Raw genomic sequence first — 22,272 nt, 5'->3', positions numbered from 1 at the left:
TAGCTAAAGAGGAAGGAGTACTTGTTACTCGATCCACCATAATCTTTGACCCATAACAACATGTAATTCTTCATAATAAATGGTTTAATTTATATATAACTTGAAGAATATAGTGATAGCCTATTATAACCAATTAAATCGTTCTCTACATTGTTAATGTATGTATAACTTAGAAATACATATTGGAATCTATTTTGTTAGTTAGAATGATGTAAAGTGTTTCTACAAAAATTCATTCCAATAGCTGTAATAAAATTAACTTATGAGCTTAGGTTATCCATATAAACACTCACATTTTATCCAAGGGAGCACTAAATCGCTATGACTTGTAGCATAAACTTAGACAAGTTGGAGAATATAAAACATAAAGTTATTCTTACAAAATAACTTAGTATATAGTAAAATTCTTAGATGAACAAGTTCAAATGAACCACTTGCGCCCTTAAAATAGTAAAGGGTCTTGCTAATTTTATTTTTTGAGTTTTCCACTCGGTGTTCAGAGTCCGTGGAGCCCTAACTAAACTTGAACCGAAAACCTTTGATTAAGGGTGAAGCAGTCTCATCACTACACCACAATTCCACGTTGGTTTGCTAAAGTTTTGTAAACAATGGGATGAGCCCTCCAAACCTGCTTGTATTAATTGCTAAGTATCCCCAGCCACATGAATTGGCAGTTGCCATCCCCACAAACTGCAAAAGCCAGCCCCACACAACCAACCCGACCCAAGTTATAAATATTGTAGCTTGTTGACTTTAAAAGGTTTCATTTTGTGAGGAATCTAGAAGCAATAATAAAACTATTGTGTAATTTATTATATTTCAAGGGATCGAGTTGTAGATCAACCATTGATGCTTATGTTATAGGCCACTGCCTATACTGTTACTCCACTCGTCCATCACTGAACCCTACATAAATACGGAATACTTTGTGCAAGAGACTCTATTTTATATCCTGAGTTATATTTTTCTTTTTTTGTATAACATGATGGGAGTACAAAAGTTTTAAATGACTTTCTTATGGTACTTTTCACAAAGATCTTTTACTATTTCTATTTCTCCTCTTAGATAATACTTCCTTAGATACATTTTATGTGATTTTATTTAATTAAACACGTAATTTTTAAATAATAGACTTTTGAAACTTGTAATCTTTACGAATCATGCTCATACTATAACGTAGGATACAATCGATGGCACTTATTGCTAGATTTGTATGAAAGCAAAATATTGGGAGAAAATAGAGAGTCTTGCTCTTTAATTAATTTCACAAATTAAAACTTGTTCACTTATTTTCTTGTGGTGAAGAGGGAAGCTGAATGTGAAGGGGTCCTGTTTATTAGTGTTTTAGGCAACTACTGGATCTCACCAAATTCTACCTTTTATTAATGGCAGGTAGCTAGCTAGACAATTTGTTTGGCTCCTGAAAGCAACTTAACTGTTCTCACATCATTGCCATTTTTTTTAAATAAAAAAATATTATTCTATCAAAGTATTTCGAAAGTTTTGTTAAAAGCTGTCTTTTTCCATCCAATATAAATATAAATATTTTATTACTTCGTCAATAGTATTCGATTATGATGGATTGGTGTGGGGTGGGATGAATGGATTTTTCAATCTTTAATAAAGCGTCTCAAGTTTTAAAGGTGAAATTGAGAAATTCTTGATATAAAGTGTTTATCTCTTTGATAGCTCTTACAAGGCTTGAATTTAGATTAACCAGTACTAGCTAGATATCTAGAGGCAGATCCACAGTTTAACCTATGGGTTCATGTTAATTTAGTAATTTTTGCCCAAATTCTAACATGACGTTAGATATCAAATTTTGAAGATCATAATAATGACCATTTCAAATAGCTTCACATATGACGTTGGATATAATAAAGTATCAATTTCATAAGATTACAATGACCATTTCAAAGGTACTAGTACAATGTTAATTATTTTAGCAAGTCATGCAAAGTGCCTGACATTTTACCACTTCAACAAAATTATTTAGGATATATTTATATACTTGTTGATATTTATATGATTCTTGTAATATATAGTAATAACATAGTATATAGAAACAATGTACATCCTTCATGATCTTGCAACTTTCACTATGACAATACTAATATTGATCATTTTCCAAATGTTTGATGTATTGCCCTTTTGTTCCTCTGCTTCAACTGCTACATTTGTGTTTGGAGATTCCCTGGTTGATGCTGGAAACAACAACTTCTTGTTTAGCCTCTCCAAAGCTAACTCTCCTCCATATGGCATAGATTTTAAACCTTCCCAAGGCAAGCCCACCGGAAGATTCACCAATGGTCGCACCATTTCTGATATTATTGGTAATTTTGATACTTAGCTTTATTCATATTATTCAATTTAAGTTCTATATACTGATCAGAACGTAAAAAATATTTTGAAATCAAGTCACTTATAAGCTAATCACATGTAAATTTCTATGATAGGCATCATTTCGTGGTAACTTGATAAAGGTAGGAATTAACCTTGCAATTACTTGTTAAAAAGTTCGTAAGGCTTGTTGGAAAACCCGTTGTCGGACAGGAAAATTCTTACATTGTTGAGGGATAAATAAATTCGATTTTCTCAGTGACCATAGCTTAAAACCTACCCCTCTCATCCCAATTTATGTGACACTATTTGATTGAGCACGAAATTTTATGTGGCTATAAATCATCTGATTTAACAGTAAAATGAGAATTTTAAAGTTAAATTATTTCTATTTTTTTTTAAAAGAACAAACTAAAAAGGGTGTGACAATTAGCTAGATACCTTGTTGGTCACTAAACAATCTTTTTATTTTAGGTGAAGCTCTTGGAGGTAACTCATTTCCTCCACCATATTTAGCACCAAATGTGGAGTCAAATGCAACACATATTGGAATTAATTATGCTTCAGGTTCTTCAGGAATTTTGGATGCAACCGGAACTCTTTTTGTTAGTACCAATCTATTTATTTTAACATGTTATAGCAGGTAAAAATATTTTAAAATTCCGATCGATGAGTTACTAGCAATAATAGTGTATATTGTTGCAGATAGGGAGAGTGCCATTAAGTGAACAGATTAGCAATTTTGAAGAAAGCAGAAGATACATTGTGAATTCAATGGGAGAGGAAAATGCAAAGAAATTCTTAAAGAAAGCAATGTTTTCTATAACAATTGGGTCTAACGATTTTATAAACTATTTCCAACCATCTATCCCTTTTATGAGTGATGAAAAGGTTTCTCCAACCATATTCCAAGACTTCCTAATTTCTAACTTCTCTATGAACCTTCAGGTGCGTTTCAATTTGTTTGTCTGGTTTTATGGTGACACGAAATTTAAGAGTTGTCAATTGGAAAGTTAGAATTAAAGAATTGTCAAAAAGGAAAGAGAAATATTAATTTTGAAATGAACTAAAAAAGAAAAATAAGATAAACAAAGAGTAACAAAAGGAGTATTGTATTTTTTCTTTCCAATTTATGTGTGAACATTTTCTTTTTTTGAGTCTATTGCAAAAACAATACTCTCCATCCATCTCAATTTATGTAAAGAAAATTGAAGTACGAGATCAAAATACTTGATTTTTGATGTAAATTTGGTTCGTAGTTCGAAAAATAAAATTTACAGTCATATTTTTTTTCAAAATACTTAAAAATAAAAGTTTGATAAGTTGTAGTAAAAAAAAAAAAACTGGTCGACTCTCCAAATGTTTATACCTTTACTTAAAATGAGACGGAGGGGCAGCAATTTTCTGAATTTGAAAAACAATTTAACTAAAAATTCACTTTTTACCTCTAATAAGTTTCAAAGCTTTTAAAAATACACACACACAAATTATATATGTCATCTTTAGGATCATAAATTTGAATAAGTGTTTTAGCTAATTTTCTAACCTTTTTTTAAATAATTTTTTTTAGCGACTGCATAAATTAGGGGCTCGAAAATTTGTAGTAGTTGGAGTTGGACCTCTTGGATGTATTCCATTTATTCGTGCTATTGGATTAATATCAAAGGGTAAATGCTCTGTGGAGGTAAATACATTAATCAGAAACTACAATAAGAAACTCAAGATGGAGCTACATCGATTGAACAAAGACATGGAACCCAAAGCCATCTTCATATATGCTAATTCCTATGATGTTTTCAGAGAGATCATTTTAAATTATAAACAACATGGTACGTCTTTTTGCCATTGAATTGTGTGACCATCTCATTTCAGAATGTTAGCGTATACATAGTACTCTTTATTTACAACATTATGTTTTTAATATGACGTGTGGGCTTGGTTGTTTTTTAATTTATTTTGAGTTGTGCACATGCAAATTCATTATAATGGATGAGGGTGAGACTCGCACTCATAACTTGTTACCTGCTCTATTAACATGTTGAAGTAAGATTGACTCATCTAAAAGTTGGTCAGACACTTCAACACCATTAACTAGAGGCAAATCTAGCTTTAAAGTAGTGGATTTCTGAATTGCTCAGACACTCCAAAAATATTGTCGCACCTATATTGGATCCTTCAAAAATACACTATTTTTTAAGGATCCGGCACGCAGCTGATGACAATATTTTTGTTGAGTCCGTGCAACATAGATGGATTCACGTGAGCCCAATAACTTTTGTCCAAATTATGTATTTGTATTAAGAAAATCAATAACTATTGAACTAGAAATCCAATTTTTATCATATACTTCAAATTCTGAATCCGACCCGATGAGCGTTTAATCATTTAATAACATTAATGTTTTGTTTTGTGAAATTTTTAGGATTTGAGAATGCTGATGCACCATGTTGTGGAGGATATTTTCCACCATTCGTTTGTTACAAGGGGAAAAATGGGAACACAAGCTCTGTGATGTGTGAAGACAGAGGAAAGTATGTGTTTTGGGATGCTTATCATCCAACAGAAGCTGCTAATGTTATAATAGCTAAAAAATTCTTGTATGGTGATCCTACTGTAATTTCTCCCATTAACATTCTTCACCTTCACAATTATGCTTCCTAGTATTGGAAAATAATATATATTACTTACACTTGTTGCTACTACTTATCTAATTTGTTTAATGTAATTAAGTAATTAAAGTGTTGTGATTGCGTATTTTAGCTTATGAAAAAGAATTAGGTCCACTTATAAAGAACATGTCGAAGCATAATATAATTAAGCAATTGATATTTTCTTTTTGTTGTTATCGAAGCTTTTAAATGAAATTGTCTGCATAGTTGAATGAATTGCTTAAGCTCTCATCCTCAAAAATGACAAAAATTGAACATGCTGAGTTGGAATTAGTAAAAGAGGAACAGTATATTAATTACACCAAATATTAGTGAATGTGAGTGCTAGTCAACTAGATGTTTAGCTGTTGGAAGTTGCAATTAAATAGCTCATTTAAAAGAAGAAAATTAATACTCCATGTGTTATATAGGAATAAAAGTGTCATTTTTCTAACAATTTTAAGTTTTTTTCCACAAAATTCAGGATTGTTTGATCAAATATTGTTTTATTATTAGGACTCAGATATCAATCAGAGAACCTATAGTGGTTGGCTGGCATGTGAAAGATGACCTGCTTTAGTGTCACTAATTTATTTCATTTATTGCCCTGTTTCTGTTTTTCTTTTCCCCAATCTATTTATCAATTTTCACACTTAAACATTGTGTTACGGACTGATTTAAGAGTCGAATTTATCATTATCTAAATTGTATGATTCGAGGAAATTGTTGTGGACATGCGGTATGAGTGTGCATATACAATTAGAGGTCGTTATAATCATAGCGATCATACGTGGAAGGAATAAGATTAACAGATTAAATTATTTTGGTAATATATAAAAAAAAAGAAGTGGAGATATGGGTGTATCGAACCCCATATCTCTCACATGTGAGCTACATCCCCTTTTTGATAAAGTGAAACTTTAATTATTTAATTTCTTGTGAAAAAAATGAGAGGCTGCTAAACACTTTTAGGTAGATCACATTTATGTGGTCACAAGTTGTTGTGTGCAATATTGAGCATTGCTTGGACTGTGGAAGTCACACGATAATGCATCGACTAAAACACTGAGAACACATAGCTAATTGTAAATTCCGTGCTAATTCATGGTGCTACTTAGCCCATCTTTCATCAATTATACCTTTTATCGCTCACAAAGTCAAAGCCAAAGCCAAAGCCAAAGTGAGAGACGACGATGTGTTAAAATTGGTATCCGATGTGGGATAGCGGAGCCATCAGGGAAACCAGCACCATTAGGCCAGAAAACAAAGTACAATGATGGATTGTTTGAGAAGGCATTCATGGCTCTATTCGCACGAAAGATGGAGAAGTTTGGTGCGAATAAAAAAGAGTCTGATGAAAAGAAGAAAGGTTGGTTTGATTATAATTACGATAGTTTTGTCGATGTTTCGAGGAAAGTAATGCAGGGGAGGTCACGGTTGCAGCAGCAGCAAGTTGTTCGTGAAGTCCTCATGTCTATGCTTCCTCCTGGAGCTCCTGCTCAGGTACTAATTACTAATATTTATACTTGTAAAAAGCTCAATTAATTCACATATGTTTGTTGGATGCTGCAGTTTAGGAAATTGTTTCCACCAACCAAATGGGCAGCAGAATTCAACGCTGCGATTACTGTGCCTTTCTTCTTCTGGTTAGTTGGTCCTTCTGAGGTAAATTAATCAAACTACATATTGTATTTTGAATTTTGTATATTTACTAGCTTCTCATTACTAATTTTATGAATAAGGTTGTGGAAGTGGAGGTAGATGGGGTGAAACAGAAAAGTGGAGTTCACATAAAAAAGTGCAGGTAGTAGGAATGTTATTTTAATGTGACAAAAATAATTGTGTGACTTTACTGTTATAAAACGAAAAAAATAATATGAATTTGTTTATGTTATCGAAGGTATTTGGAAAACAGTGGGTGTGTAGGAATGTGTGTGAATATGTGCAAAATACCAACACAAGACTTCTTCACAAACGAATTCGGACTTCCATTAACAATGAATCCAAGTAAGTGTTCTTCTACATTGTTAGGCTAGATCACTTTTTGGACATGGAGTAGTATATATAACATTGTCTAACAGATTTTGAAGACATGAGTTGTGAAATGGTTTACGGACAAGTACCACCGCCATTTGAAGAAGATCCTGTCTCTAAACAACCTTGTTATGCAGACATATGTAAGTTTGACACACTTAATTCCTTCTTTTTGGGGAGTATATGACTAGTTACTCGTCACAAATAAGTTATATTTATCTGCGCAGGCACCATTGCAAATCCCAGCTCAAATGTCTGTCCAAAACTCAGCGCTAGTTAGATGAAGATGGTGGAAAATTTTAGTATAGCACATGCCTTTTTTGCATTCAAGTCCAATATACGTATCCATACGATCAAGAATATATATATATGTGTGTATTTATATGTAACACTTGTAATTATACATTTGTTTCCGGAAACACTTTATATAAAGTACAATGTCAAAAGATTGAAATATATGACACTATTTTACTTTTATTTTATTTTAAAAAATGAATATTTTACCTAATCTAATTTGTGAATAATGTTTAACATTCTCCTGTTGACCATGGATTTCGAACGGGTGACACAACTGAAAAATAGTTTTAGCCTCATACATCCAACTAACTGAACTAAACATAACTGCATTTTCCTATTCCTATTTTCCTTAGACAATACTAATTCCATTTTTCAGAACAGAAGGAGAAGTACATTTTGTCTCTTCTCTTTCTTAAACTCCGTATACTACACACAACAAATTAAAATAGTATGTAAATATCAAGAATTCTTTGCTATTTTGATCGATCCAACAATGTCGTTCCCAAAAGTTTTCTTTCTATTATTCCTTTTCTTTGTCACATCACTGTTTTATTCGCCTTCTCTAGCTGAAATCAGATCCTCTGAGGTTCGTTCTGATGATCGTCCCATTATACCATTCGATGAATTTGGATTCACCCATCGTGGTAGATTGGAACTCAATGTCTCAAAAATCTCCCTTGGTGTCCCTAGCAATCCTGCAAGTCTTGATCTCTCCAAAGTTGGATTCTTTCTATGCACTCGCGATACGTGGATGCATGTTCTTGAACAAATTGAGGATGCTGAGATCACCTGTGCAGTCCAATCTGATATTGTCAAACTTGTCTACACATTCGACAAACTTCGTGACAATTCCTCTTTCGACACACTTTTTATGGAGACGGATGCTGATCAATATTCTCTTGTGTTTGCTAATTGTTGTCCCCAATTAAAAGTTTCTATGACCGTTCAATCTGCAATGTACAATCTTGATGCTAAATCAGGAAATAGAGACTATCTCTCTGCTGGAAAGGCCATTTTGCCTAGGATTTATTTCGTGTTTTCGCTTGTTTATTTCTGTTTGGGCATTTTTTGGATATTTTTGTTGTTGAAGAAGCGACTAACGATTCACGCGATCCATTTCTTCATGTTGGCTGTAATCATATTGAAAACCCTGAACTTGCTGTGTGAAGGAGAGGATAAATCTTACATTAAGAGAACGGGTAGTGCTCATGGATGGGATGTACTGTTTTATATTTTCAGTTTTTTGAAAGGGATTATGTTGTTCACGTTGATCGTGTTGATTGGGACAGGGTGGTCATTTCTCAAACCTTATTTGCAAGATAAAGAGAAGAAAGTTTTGATGATTGTGATACCACTTCAAGTTGTAGCAAATATAGCTCAAGTTGTGATTGATGAAGATGGGCCTTATGGGGATGAATGGGTGACATGGAAACAGGTGTTTTTGCTAGTTGATGTGATTTGTTGTTGCGCGGTTCTTTTTCCTATTGTTTGGTCAATTAAGAATTTGCGTGAGGCAGCTAAATCTGACGGGAAAGCTGCTGTGAATTTGATGAAATTGACACTATTTAGGCAGTACTATGTCGTGGTTATATGTTATATTTACTTTACAAGGGTTGTGGTCTATGCTTTGGAGACGATTACATCGTATAGGTATCTATGGACTAGTGTAGTGGCAGGGGAAGTGGCAACTCTTGCTTTTTATTTGTTTACTGGATTTAAGTTCAAGCCCGAGGTACATAATCCGTACTTTATGATTGATGATGAAGAGGAAGAGGCTGCTGCTGAGGCGTTAAAGTTTGGTGACGAGTTTGAATTGTGAGAAAAATTATTCTTGAGATTACATGATCTCATGATCAGTTTTGAAATGGTTCAAGTGATGGTGACTATATATTATAGTGCACATCTTGTAGATCAGTTTTACTTTGAAGTATTGTTTAATTTAATTTCTGTGTTGTCAATTTTGTGTCTCTGTATTTGTATAATTAACTTGAGCATTTTGTCTGGAAAAGAACAACTGCTCATCTGTGAATTAAAGTTGTAGCATTTGATATTCTTTTTTTTTTTCCTTTGAAGCATTTCACATTCGAACGTGATTTTACAATTATTTGTTATCTACAAACTAAAGATTTATTCAATATGTTAAGTCAGATTCATAAAATTATAAAATATAAACAACAAGAGAAAAAGATAAAAAGGTTTTAGAGGGTTATATAAAAATCAAGTATACATGGGATCAAATTGTCAACAATGTAATAATGAAGAAAAGGACGACAAAATCAGATGAATTATAATATATAAGCCTATCAACTATATTATCAAAAAAGAATTTTCATGTGCTTAGCCTATGAAAAAGAACTACAATATGCACACATGTACTATATAAATCAATAAATATGAAATAGTTAATTATACGTATCACTAAGTTGTATATAATTAAGCAATACAATGATCATGGGGGACAATGTTTAGTATGTATTAGGAACGTTAATACTCAAAATAGTGTACATCGTTAATTATACGCATCACTCAAAGTAGCATACTATCCTCTATTGACCTAAAGTAGCATACTATCCTCTATTGACTTAGAACTAGGCTCGTACGTTCTGTTTTGGATATAGTATACTGTTATACAGTACGTGTTTATCTTAGTATGATTCATACGGAGAATTGACTTAGTGGATCAAAGGTTGATGATGATTGCGTATAGCTCCAAAATTCAACATCATCATCATTGGATCGAGTAGTATTATTGTTGGTTGGTACTTGGAGATGGTCATTAAGTTGAGAAGCCACCAGGGCTAACCAGTCACAAGTAGGTTCAATAATTTTTCTATCAGCCTCCTCCTCATCCTCTTGGTAATTATTAATCATGCAAGAATAATGTCGATCCTCTGTTCCTGTTGACATGATGATCATCTCATCAAAGCTGCAATCTTGATGATGATTTACCAGCTCTGGAAGGTGTAGGAAACTACCTTCAATATTATTAACAAATTGAATGTTTGTGTTGTCGTTGTTGTTGTTGTTGACCTCCTGGATATAGCTGTTTTTGGTTTCATGTTGTTGTTGTTTGCATGATCTTCCCATGTACATGAGTATTTGATCAAGAACACCGTCATGATTGCTTGAATTCTCATGAATAAGTGTTTTAGACACAGCAGAGGAGCTTTGAGGGATTTCAAGAGCACTCTTCTTCTTGAAAACACGGCAGACCACCCAGCTCTCTTCCGGAGCAGCTGATTCTGAGGCCTGGATGTTCAAATTAAATGAGTTTAACTTACATCAACAGTAGATCAGATATATATTATTACGGAAATTCATCATAAATAGATAAGTCTTACAATCCTCCTCATTTATTCGGATTTGAGACCATTATACTGATGGTGACCCTCATAAAAAGTACTTTTAATTTTCATAATCTTAAAAATAAGACAAGTTATATACTACATGATAGGTAAGATTGAGGGTACGTACACAAAAGTTGAGGGCGGCCTGATGTTGGGGTGTGGAGATGTCGTCAAGGCGATATTCATGCATGATCCAATCTAATTTGAGGCCATGAGGGGCACGTCCTTTATAAAAGACTAGGGTTTTTCGCATTCCTATTCTCTTAGAATTTCCGTATATCACTTTGTCTCGACCCGTAGCCTTCCAGAATCCAGCAGCAGTGGCACGATTGGTACGACTCCCTGACGGATACTTCTTGTCCTTATGACTGAACAAGTACCAATCATTTTGTGGTGTCGATCCTATTTTGCACTTTTCTGGCACATAATAATTAATGTGATTTTCAGAATCGATTAATAGTTACTAGTACTCTCTCTGTCTCAATTTATAATGACATATTATTGATGAATACACTAGGTCTCACCTTGAATGTCCCATGGTTCGATTTTGTTGAGGTCTACTTCACGGATTACGTCAAGATCAATTTTTTCGTTAGCGATCTTTTTTCTCAAGTAATAGTGAAGGAGCTCTTCCTCAGTTGGATGGAAACGGAAGCCAGGAGGTACTTGTGATTCACCATTTACGGATAGATTCATGTCTTCGTAAAGATAGTTGGCTAGACTAGGAGAAGAGGGACAAGGGAAAATTGGCCTTGGTTTCCTTAAATGGTGTAGAGAAGAGAGTTAGAAGATTATTGAAGAAGTGAGGTAAAAAGGGAAGAGGGGAAACACCATCATTTATATGCACAACAAATTTGGTTCCAAAAATGCATGAAAAGGTTTGGGGGGAATAGTATGACTTGCTATATTTATTTATTTTTCATTCAACTACTTACCATTTGAGTAACTCTTCTTATCTGTTTTACTATATGTAATTATTGTTAAATTTAGATCTTAGACCTAATTCACATTCTAAAAGAATGCTCAAAGGGAAGAGAATTGTCCAAACCTTATAAGGAGTCCACCCATTTCATTAACTATCAATGTGAGACTTTTGTCATTCTGCTTTGGGTGAGATGAGTCCTGCTCTAATAACATGTAAACTAGCTCAAAGAAAAAATGATTGTTCAGCCTTTATAAGAAGTCCTCCATTTCATTAAGCACTAATGTAGAACTTTTGTCATTCTTCAAGATTAGTTTTGGCGACAAAATCAACCAAACCCATAACAATTAAAAAGAAAAATGTAATTAAGTAGACTAATAGGCCAGATCAAAAGGGTAAGGTTGTGGGCCCTACTTAGGTAGATTACAGGGTCCCTCAATGGTGGGGGTAACCCTGCTTCAACAAACTATGACCCCCGACCTTAAAATCTCTTAGAAAAGCTCCCTTGAAACCACCAATATCTTAAGAAAATCTCTCTTCCCCTCTCTCTTGTTTTATTTTATCTTTAACATATGATATTCGATGTTTATTGTTCCGATTAATTAAAATTTATATTGGTGTGAAAAATTCATTATAAAGGAAAAGCGTTTCTTCCTATTATAATTTTTTTTTTTGGACAATTCTCTTCTTACGAGCTAATTTTTGGAATGTGTATTAGGACCAAAATCAAATTTGACCAGCAGAGTTAATATCTTTTGTGATGTAGTTTCACAATGGCTCAAATTCGAAATCACTAATTAAGCGCAGAAGGATAATATCCATCACGTCATACATATTGTTGGTGATTGTCTGTCTCTTTCTACATCCATCTCTCACTTTACTCGTGGAACTAACACCAAAGACAAGGAGAGATAGAGAGATGGGGTCGAAGCATTGCGCTTTCTAAATTCATGATAGTTTATCACATTATTATAGAGAGGGTAATTAATAAAGATACATATTTCCTTTCATAGCTATTTCCACCTTCGTTCCGATTCAGTCACTGCATCATCATTTTGTTGACATCACATTCTTCATAAACTTTCTTGGTAAAAAAGATTGATCTAATTTGATTTGATACGAAATTTTAAAAAAATAATGATTCAATCTTATGATTATAAATTAAAGTTACATTAAATATATCAAATGTCCTTTAATCTTCTGATTTTAAATATGTCGCGTAAAAAATTAAAATTAAAATATTATCAAAAAAAGAAAGGAATAATGAAACAGAGAGGAGTATATATTATCATATTCATCAACAATAGAAAAGGGGAAAAGGACAAAAGATTATGATGCTCAATCGCTCCGACATAGTTTGGCGAATAGCGCATTGACAAATTAAGTATTGACGTATATTGATGATTATGTGTGTGTTTATTTTCAACTTTATCACAATCACAATGTATTAATTAATAAGAACAACTTAACACACCACTGAATAAGTCTTAAGCTAGCACTGAGAATTAATTCTGTTATGATGTCCATTCACCCTTAATGATGTTCCTCTCTTTTTCCTCTCAAATTCAATCTCTAATCATTGTCTTTTGGAGCCATTAAATTGACAATCCAACCACTTCCTTTTTCAAACGTTTGAGATTTCAACTTGAAATTTTATGATTTTTGGTCCATTTTATTAATCACTAAATCACATTTTTAAAGTGCTGATTTTACTATTTTTATGGTACGTGACATCTATTTCTTTTTTTTTTATATGTTTTTTATATTTAAAAATGATTTCGGGTGAAACTTTCTTATATTTGTCCTTACTGAAATGCACTAAGAGAGGAGGGAGTATTACTTTCACAAAATTAGCTCACAGCTAACTAATAGTCTAGAAGACTAATTGATTCTACTAGTAGTTGTAGTTGGTTAGTTGTTGACTTCTTGCTATTGATTTTACTATTTACCATCCTAATTGGAATATTAGTGACGTTTGTTATTTCATATTAATTTAAGCTTTGTGATATGACATAGTATGACGAGACCATCCATAGATAAAAATAACCATGAGGAAATTAATATATATATTTGGAGTAATGTATTAACTATTTATCATTTTCAATACGATGTTTGCATAACAAGCAATGAATTATCATCACAAATACAACAAACTTGTAGTGTTCATCAACATAACAACCAACTATTTGGCAACTAATTTTTACATTTTCTAATTAATCAAACAATGTTAATAGTTAATACAGTAGGTAATCAAATTTCAATGGGCTACTTCTTGTTGAGCGGCAGCAAAAGTTAGCACGGAGGCATGTCCAATGGACGTGGCAACAACTGTTCTTCAGGGGTTTCGCCTTCTCTCACAATGAATACCGTGTCCATGCCCCATGACAAATGACGTTCTAAATGGCAATGCATAAACCAAACTCCTAATGAAGCATAGGAAGACAGAGAATAAGTAGAGAAGAAAAAAACACCAAATTTTTAATTGTACTAGTAAAAAGGTGGAAAAAAACGGAGACTTGCCCGGGGTTGTCTGCTTTGAATCTAATGGCAGCCCAACCCCTTTTAGGAACAGCAACAGTGTTCTGTCGAGGAGGATCAACAAGATTATAGTTCAGAGGATCCAAACTCTCGTTGAAATTTCCGAGTCCCATTCCAACAGTATAGAAACTAAATCCATGAAGATGCATTGGATGGTCTATGCCAGTAGCCACATTAGTCCCCTGAAAAACAACCTCAACTGTCGGGTTATATTTCAACACGACTACATGTGTTCCGTTTTCTGGTACTTCTAATTGCAAAGGCAGGATATCCGCGGTGTAATTAAATAAATATGGTGGAAACATTGGAAAATTCTTCCCTAAAGGTACGCCTTTTACATTGTAATAGTAGGATTCTAAGATGTCAATGGTTGGAGCGACAAAGCTTATGTTGTTCATACTTGCTGAGAATCGCGTTCCATTAGGTCCTTGGCATGTGGAATTGGTGCCATTTATAGGACAAGGGTATGTATTTATTGAAAGTGTTGAGATCAACCTCTCTTTCACTTCAATCGGTACGGATATTGGGTGGTCTTTTGAATCCAAACTTCTAATACTAGCACTAAAATTAACAGCTGCTAGAGTATCATTATAACTAGGTAAATAAGGCGAAGAAGACAGATCAAAATATTTTCCTTTGTATTCCACTATGGCCGTGGCGGTTGTGTTGTCAAAATTGACATTGACACCACTGGAATAAGCTCTAGCTGCCATGTAATATCAATCGGGCTTTTGGTTAGCCTCCAAAATACAGTCATAGGTTTGTCCAGGGCTTATTGTGATAAAATCCCTTGACAAGGGCTTAGTGTAGCTTCCATCTGTTCCTACTACTGTCAGCTTGTGCTCTGCTACTGCAAAGAAAAGCATTTCATTCATCGCAGAATTTATGATCCGAAGTAGATTTGTCTTGCCATACTCCACCTCTAGCTTGAACGTCTCTGCAAAATACAGAAAATAGGAAAGGTCACAAACTGAAAATCACAATATCGACAACACAACCTTTTGTTTCTTCTTTACAATATTCTTACCATGCTCCGAGCAAGGGTAAACATCTCCTGGCTGACCATTTATTGTGTAGGCATCAGAATCAATTGGCTCACCTCCTGAGGTAATAAATTGTTCATATACCAACATAACATTTTCCTTCCACCACTCCCCTATGAATCAAAATAAGACAATAGGTGATCAAATTAAATCGGAAACAAGATTGTTTAATTAACGAAGGGTTAGTTCAGCAGCAGGTTCGGGGAAAGGATAGTGAGTACCAAGTTTGGGATAAACAACAATGGCACCATGAACCGTGGCTCGATCCCATTGGCTGTGTGCATGCCACCATAAGGTGCCTTCCTCATCCGAAAAGATCAACATTTGCCTGAATTTTGAACCTGGCTGGATTGGGCATTGAGTTATGTATTCCGGTCCATCTGACCATGGATGTCTAGGTTGTTTTACTCCATACGTGCAAATGTTCAAAAATTTTAGAATTTATATTCCAAATAATTAAACTTAAAAAATTCCAAATATGTATAGTAACACCAGTGAATGGTTATGTTTGATTTCCCTTGATTGTAGACATCCACAATGACAGTTTCTCCTTTATGAGCATAAATTGTTGGTCCTGGAAATTGTCCATTCACAGTTAAGATGATCTTTGATTCACAGAGCCTTTGAAATGAAGCTTCTTTCACCTGTAATGTAACATTAGCCAATATTAAAGAATCCTCACAATCTCACATCTTACTTTCGTAGGCACAGTTTAATTATTGTATGAGTAGTACTAATATTTTATTAATCTTCTTATTGAATTTGAGTATGCAAGTTATCTCTTTAATATACAACTATACAAGTAAAACGACTCTGTTGCTGTGGAAAAATCTTCACATAAACAGGGCATATCATATGGCGACTAGGGATTCACGACTAATTGTTTTTACTTGCGACCTTAGGGATGTTGCAAGTACTTCCAATCATGAATGTTTTCTTTTGTGACAATGCCTGAGGGTTGCCACAAATATACACATTTTGTTACGACTAAACATGCCACAAAAAGTAAACAAATACGGGAAAAATAATAATCATTTTAGGTATCACAAAAAGTGTAATTTCTTCTAGTAAAGATTCAAAATATAAAGAATAGACGATGTAAGAAATATCACAAGTACTTAATATATAGAATGCGTAGATCATGTTTAACAGAAGTCTTTGAGGGACAAAATAAATACTGTAAATTTATAATGTTGAAGGGAAGCCTGAGTATAGTGGAAGCTGATTGCAAACATGAATGCTAGAATACATGCTTTTAGAACCTTTCTTGCAACATACAAATTGACAATAACCTTCATCATAATTTTCACAAAAAAAATGTTAAGATGCTGTACGTACTGCGTTAATTATGGGTTATCTCTTGTTAAGATATTCTTAATTTATAGATTAATGCGGAAGTGTACAAATAGTATGAAAAAAGTTTTAGCTGCTATATTACCTGCATTTGAAGATGATTAAGAGTAGTAATTAAACAACTAGCGCTTGTTCAATTGAGTTAATGATATAATTCGGGCATATAACTTCAAGTGCATTGTTTTATCTGTTTTGAGTTTATATGTTCCTGAATTGAAAATGCTTCTGTTTAACTTAAGACTTATTACTAGCCAACCTTATGTGAATTCAGTTGAGTATTTATAAATGTAGCTCACTTTCATATTTCACTTTGCAATGCCAACAATCTTTTTTGGGCAATGTTTGAGTCCATTTGAAGGAAGATGGTTAATTAGGCTTTCTTTAGTTCTAAAGAATATCCAATTTTCACATCTTCATATTCTCCATATTTAAAAAATAACTACACGCTCGTAATAAGTGGAACTGAGTAAAAAAATATTAGAGCAGATAGCTTTAAATTTCATTGCTAGTGTAAAAATTCGTTACACTAGTAATGTATATAATTAGATCATGACTGAAAAATATGTCTTAATTCATAAACTCATGTTTCATTTCCAGAGTACCTTGAATCATGATTTTTTTTCTTTTCAAAAGGAAACGTGCTTTTACTATTGTGGAATTTTCATAAATAGCTTAGTCCTAAAATTTAATAGGCCGAAATAAATACAGTTTAGGTAATTACATTCCGTAATTGTAGCTATAACAGCTGTTTGTACAATTCGCATATTCGTTTGTATAATTTGCTGTGAATATACAAATCCGTTTGTATAATTCGCTAACAATAAACAAATAGGGTAAGTATATACAAATTATGTATCTATACATTTTAGGAATTTTGCAGAACTTATATAAACCAAATGTAGCAATATTATAATTATATACATGCTAGGGTAAGCACATACAAATTCTGAATTTATTCAATTAAGAAATTCTAAATTTATACAAATAAATTCTGAATAACTATAACTATGTATATTAATTACTGAAAAAGTGTTAGCGAAAACATGAAAATAAAAAGAACAAGGAAGAACAATAATATTTAACGTGGTTCGGATCAAAATGATCCTACGTCCACCAGAGAACAACTGCCTTTATATTAACAAAGAAATGGGAGAGATCCCAAATACAACTAAGAGAATTGCTCTATGAATTCTCTACTCTTCTAATGTATTTTGCAAATGCCTTAGAATATGAGAATACAAGAGAAAAATATTTTTGAGGTGTTTTTCAAATGAATCAAGAGCTACCTATTTATAGGAATAAATTCTTGGTCTTGATGTCATTCATGACATCATATTTTGTTATGATATCAAAGTTTACCAAACTTTCACCTATTAAGTTTACCAAAATTTCACATAACTTTCACCTATCAAGTTTCCTACATTAAGACTATCTAAAATCTTGTCAATTTTAACAAAAAGGTTAGTGCGAGTAGAAATTAACTTAAACTATACCTATGTATGTTAATTAACTAATATATGTTTGCTAGTTGGTGTCATTTTCCCTTTACTATTTGATACAAGTCATCTATCTCTAAACTCTTTAGACATTATTTTTGAACTTTAATACTTAAAATATCACTCAATTTCTATTTCGTATAGTCTATTAGACCTAATACAAAATAATCTTAAACTGAGTTGAAATGAGGCTGCAAGCTCTGTTTTATAGGAGTCCAGTGAAATCGACCTATATGCTTTTCCCAGGACTACAATTGCAAGAATATAAGCAATGAAGATGAATAAATTAAAAAGAAAATGGATGGTAATTATTTGTCACTGTTTCTCTGATCGTCGTCTACACTTTAAACATAACAAACCTTTCCCCAGTTCCCCATCATATGATGAAATTGGGATGTCTAATTGAAAGTAGAACAGAAATAAAGTTGTTACCTTGTAATCCCCGTGAAGATGAAGAGAAGGAGGAGTTATTTGAAAGTCAAAATAAATTGAAAAACGTAGGAGATATTTTTTTGGACTAAGCAAAATGACCACTTTACCCTTGATCGTTCGAAAGAAAGAAATAGCACAAGTAAAAATTCCTTCTTCCGGTTCTCCCTTCTCTGTTTCCTTCCTTCATTCCTCCTCAAAAGCAAACGGCTCAGGTATGCAACTTTTTCCCCTCTTTGGGTTTCTTCTTTCATTCTCCCCTCTCTGTGTTTATTACCAAACTTCTATACATATTTTGTTCATTTAATTACTAACATTTGTTCTAATAGCTAACGTTTGTAAGCCAATTAGATAATAATGATTAATGGGTTTAAAGTGTAATGACCGTTAGGTCATTTTGAGAACGAGTCCTACTCCATTCATACGAGATTCTTCCTGTAAAATTTTAATGGGTTATTTGGACTATTCGATAACTTCGGTTAATTAGTTGATGGATGATTTTAAATAATTAATTTAATTGATGGGCTACATTGTTAACTTATTTAATATCACTTTTCTTATATTTATTAAAATAGGTTAGTAGGGTTTTTTACTTTAGTACCGTAATTATTTAGAAAAAGCAGAAAATAAATAATAATAAAAGAAAAGAAAATAAATAAATAAATATATATATATATATATTAAAGGGCAGCCCGGTGCACTAAGGCTCCCGCTATGCGCAGGGTCCGGGGAAGGGCCTGACCACAAGGGTCTATTGTACGCAGCTTTACCTTGCATTTCTGCCAGAGGCTGTTTCCAAATATATATATATATATATATATAAAATCTGATGGCATTAAGCCATCAGATGTGAGATAAAGCAGTGGTGGCGTGAGAAAGCTGAATGCAGAAACAGAAAAAAAAATACGGAGGAAGAAAGAAAAGAAAGGGGAAAAGAAAAATAAAGGAGAAGAGGAAAAAAGAGATTTTCATTCCAAAGCGTCAAGGTAATTATTCTCATCCTTTCCATTAAAATTTTATGTGATTATGAACATATTTTTAAGGTATATTGGTGGAGAAATAATGCTGAAATAAGAAAATATGATCCTAAGGTTTTTCACATAAAATATTGATTTAGGGGTCGAATAACGATTCATTTTAGCTGAAATTTAACATGTGAGTTTATTTTATCATGAGTGAACATAATCAGAAAGAAAATTTTAGATTTGACTTCAATGACTTGAGATGACTTTTTGACTCAATTTTTTATCCGAAAATAAATATAGCAATATGGGTGTCATTGAATTCGTATTCTTATGAAGATTATGTATTTGAACAGATTTTGATCGTTAGGAAGCGTTATGAAATGCTCAAAGTTTTAAAGTGATTATTCAATTTAATTGAGGTTTAACCCTAGTTTTGAAATTCAGAAAATATGGGAGTTGACATGTTGAGTGGCATCAAGATTAAGAACTTGTTTATAGATTTGCTTAAATTTTTGGGTCTAGGCTAGACATATGGTAATAAGGGTGTTGTTAGTTTCGAAATCTTATTGTGATTATTTATTTGACTAGATTACATTGATTTGGAGGCCCAATGAACAGGGAAGACTCAAGTCCCGAAGTGATTGCTTGATTAATTAAGGCAAGTGAATTTCTAAAGCTTAGTTTAAGCTTGTAGATGCTTGTATTTCCGTGTTATGTGTACTGAGGAGTAATGAGAATTGAACAGGGTTATTAACTGTATGATTGGCCTTAAAAATGAAGATGAGGGGTATAAAATGGTGATCTAATGACATGTATTGGTGGGATTGATATGTTGTAATTTTGGGTTTATTTTGGACATGTGAAATGACTATGTTGATGTGAGATAGAAAAATTATTGTTGTTGTCATATTATTATCGTGAATTATTTGAATATGAATTGATTGCATTGGTTCTGACATATTGTGTTGAGACTAAAAATAATATGAAACAAAAGGGGTCGGGCCACACGCTCTGTGGCAGGTATTATGAAACAAAAGGGGTCGGGCCACACGCTCCGTGGCAGGATATGTATATTGAGGAGACGGGCCACACGCTCCGTGGCAGGTTACATGGATAGAAATGTCCCCCATGGGTTCCGGACTGTAATTCAGAGGATGTGTATCGATAGGACAGACATGCATCATCTCATTACATTGCATCACATTTTGTTGATATTTGTGAATTCATGTTACCCATTTATTGCTCTGTATATGTTGAACTTGACTTGATATGAATCATTGATGAGTATTCGTGGACTGTATTACTGTTATTATTGTACAAGTGTAGAGTCTCAATTGGGTCATTGTTTAGTATGCCCAAGCTTGACAATAGCTGTGGATATTTTGGATTTGTTTTATGCAGGTTGTAGTTAAGGAGATTCGATTGGGAGGATAAGAGTACTTGTACCTATTGAGTTTTGCTTAGTTTTAGTTGTCCACTTGCTGAGTACCGTGTTGTTTGGTACTCACCCCTTGCTTCTACACTTGTGTAGGTTGTGAGCCCAGACCTGCTTGATCTCCTACTGTTTTCTACTACATCCGAGGCTATCATTTCGAGTGTTGAGGTAGCTGTTACATCCATCTAGCGGACATCTCTTACTCTTTAATATGTTTTAGTCTTATTCTAGAGACAAAGAAATTGTGACTGTATTCTCTTTCGTACTTCGGTAATGTATTAGTGGCTTGTACACATGACAACCAATCTTGGGGGAATTTGAGTTTGTTTTATGTGTTTTTGATTAAGTTAAATTTTGATTTATTTTGTTTCCTTCCGCATCTACTTTCCGTTGGATATTAGGCTGGCTTGTTCGGTGGATTGAGATGAGTGCCATCACACCCGGATTTGGGTCGTGACATAAAGTTAAAAAGATTAAGAAATTTATGCTGAAATTTTATGAAATTCTTAATTCTCTTCAAGAAAGTCAAATTTGTCGTTAACGTTTTTCTAATAGGTCGTAATGATCAGGTAACCAAATTGGTAGTTGACAATAACTAATTTGGAATTTAAATATTTAAAAATTTCACCCCGTATAAAAGGAGTTGTGCCTGGCACGTCTAAAGGTTTTAATTTGCATTGCGTTAAGAGTATGAGGGAAAAGAAAAGAGAATGACTTGGGAACCTTATCGAAACCTATTTAATTAATGGCTGTACTCCAAATAGTTTCTTTTATGATACTTCTATGTAGTTTGATATTTAGCTGACTAATCACTCCCTTTTGGTTCAATTCTTCAAATTTATTTAGTAGGATGTATGAGTTTAATTTTCTAGTTTATGCGATCAATCATAGCTTTCGAGAGGTTTTGGTCCTTGATTAATCTAGAATAAATTAAAATGTAGTAAGAGTTTTTGAAATGAAATTACGTAAAACGCAATTTATATCTATATAAAGTTTGGTACATAAAAATTTGATATGGCACCTCTTATCATCAGAATACACAATTTTTCCTTTACCTCATTTTTTTTTTTGATTGTTAACCTTTATTGTCCTATTTATGTTCTATATATAAAAAACTGAAGAGACACTTATATATTCACTTCTACTAATAACACAGTTACACCCTCGTCTCTTCCTCATCCTCAACACGTTCTAACAATTGTAGTGCTCGATCATAGACATAGAGAATAAAATAATAAAAAACATACAATTCTCTTTTGGATAAACTATTTTTGGCAATTCAGTATACACACTCAAAATGATAGATATTATCTTTATTAAGATAGTTCACTACTATGTGAAGTACGAATAATTTATCTAGCTTTTAAATTAAAAAAAATATAGTACACACAACATCTAATATTAATCGAGATGTATTTCGTCTCA

At 33.1% G+C, this 22,272-nt stretch overlaps 5 protein-coding genes across 8 annotated transcripts; 3 read left to right on the top strand and 2 right to left on the bottom strand.

Moving 5' to 3' along the window:
• Positions 1–2,035: 2,035 nt before the first annotated feature.
• Positions 2,036–5,042, top strand: LOC129890291 (GDSL esterase/lipase At5g41890). 3 transcript variants are annotated; one of them, XM_055965862.1, is made up of 5 exons: positions 2,036–2,333; positions 2,815–2,945; positions 3,031–3,288; positions 3,911–4,169; positions 4,763–5,042. In XM_055965862.1, the coding sequence occupies exons 1-5, from the start codon at positions 2,069–2,071 to the stop codon at positions 4,999–5,001; spliced, it is 1,152 nt and encodes a 383-aa protein (XP_055821837.1). In that variant the 5' UTR covers positions 2,036–2,068; the 3' UTR covers positions 5,002–5,042. The 3 variants fall into 3 exon arrangements, with proteins under 3 accessions (XP_055821837.1, XP_055821838.1, XP_055821839.1); XM_055965863.1 differs by having other exon boundaries at positions 2,037–2,333; positions 3,046–3,288; XM_055965864.1 differs by lacking the exon at positions 3,031–3,288 and having other exon boundaries at positions 2,039–2,333.
• A 932-nt stretch (positions 5,043–5,974) lies between these two features.
• On the top strand, positions 5,975–7,447 carry LOC129888638 (beta-carotene isomerase D27, chloroplastic). Its single transcript, XM_055963582.1, has 6 exons — positions 5,975–6,491; positions 6,561–6,653; positions 6,731–6,792; positions 6,889–6,995; positions 7,070–7,165; positions 7,250–7,447. Exons 1-6 carry the CDS (start codon positions 6,093–6,095, stop codon positions 7,300–7,302), a joined length of 810 nt encoding a protein of 269 aa, XP_055819557.1. The 5' UTR covers positions 5,975–6,092; the 3' UTR covers positions 7,303–7,447.
• A 109-nt stretch (positions 7,448–7,556) lies between these two features.
• Positions 7,557–9,353, top strand: LOC129888637 (protein CANDIDATE G-PROTEIN COUPLED RECEPTOR 7-like). Its single transcript, XM_055963581.1, has one exon. The coding sequence runs from the start codon at positions 7,813–7,815 to the stop codon at positions 9,136–9,138; it is 1,326 nt and encodes a 441-aa protein (XP_055819556.1). The 5' UTR covers positions 7,557–7,812; the 3' UTR covers positions 9,139–9,353.
• Positions 9,354–9,777: 424 nt separating this feature from the next.
• On the bottom strand, positions 9,778–11,457 carry LOC129890290 (NAC domain-containing protein 12-like). Its single transcript, XM_055965861.1, has 3 exons — positions 11,191–11,457; positions 10,794–11,083; positions 9,778–10,568 (listed from the first exon to the last, which is right to left on the bottom strand). Exons 1-3 carry the CDS (start codon positions 11,360–11,362, stop codon positions 9,975–9,977), a joined length of 1,056 nt encoding a protein of 351 aa, XP_055821836.1. The 5' UTR covers positions 11,363–11,457; the 3' UTR covers positions 9,778–9,974.
• A 2,400-nt stretch (positions 11,458–13,857) lies between these two features.
• Positions 13,858–16,435, bottom strand: LOC129890289 (laccase-15-like). Of its 2 annotated transcripts, none has more exons than XM_055965859.1 (4): positions 16,348–16,435; positions 15,391–15,813; positions 15,154–15,282; positions 13,858–15,063 (listed from the first exon to the last, which is right to left on the bottom strand). In XM_055965859.1, the coding sequence occupies exon 4, from the start codon at positions 14,837–14,839 to the stop codon at positions 14,012–14,014; it is 828 nt and encodes a 275-aa protein (XP_055821834.1). In that variant the 5' UTR covers positions 14,840–15,063; positions 15,154–15,282; positions 15,391–15,813; positions 16,348–16,435; the 3' UTR covers positions 13,858–14,011. Both variants share the same exon structure in this region, with proteins under 2 accessions (XP_055821834.1, XP_055821835.1).
• Positions 16,436–22,272: the final 5,837 nt, after the last annotated feature.

Source organism: Solanum dulcamara, chromosome 5 (genome assembly GCF_947179165.1).
Source record: "Solanum dulcamara chromosome 5, daSolDulc1.2, whole genome shotgun sequence".
Taxonomy (NCBI): Eukaryota; Viridiplantae; Streptophyta; class Magnoliopsida; order Solanales; family Solanaceae; genus Solanum; species Solanum dulcamara.
Note: the sequence above shows the minus strand (reverse complement) of the source record. Positions and strands in the feature narration are given on the sequence as shown.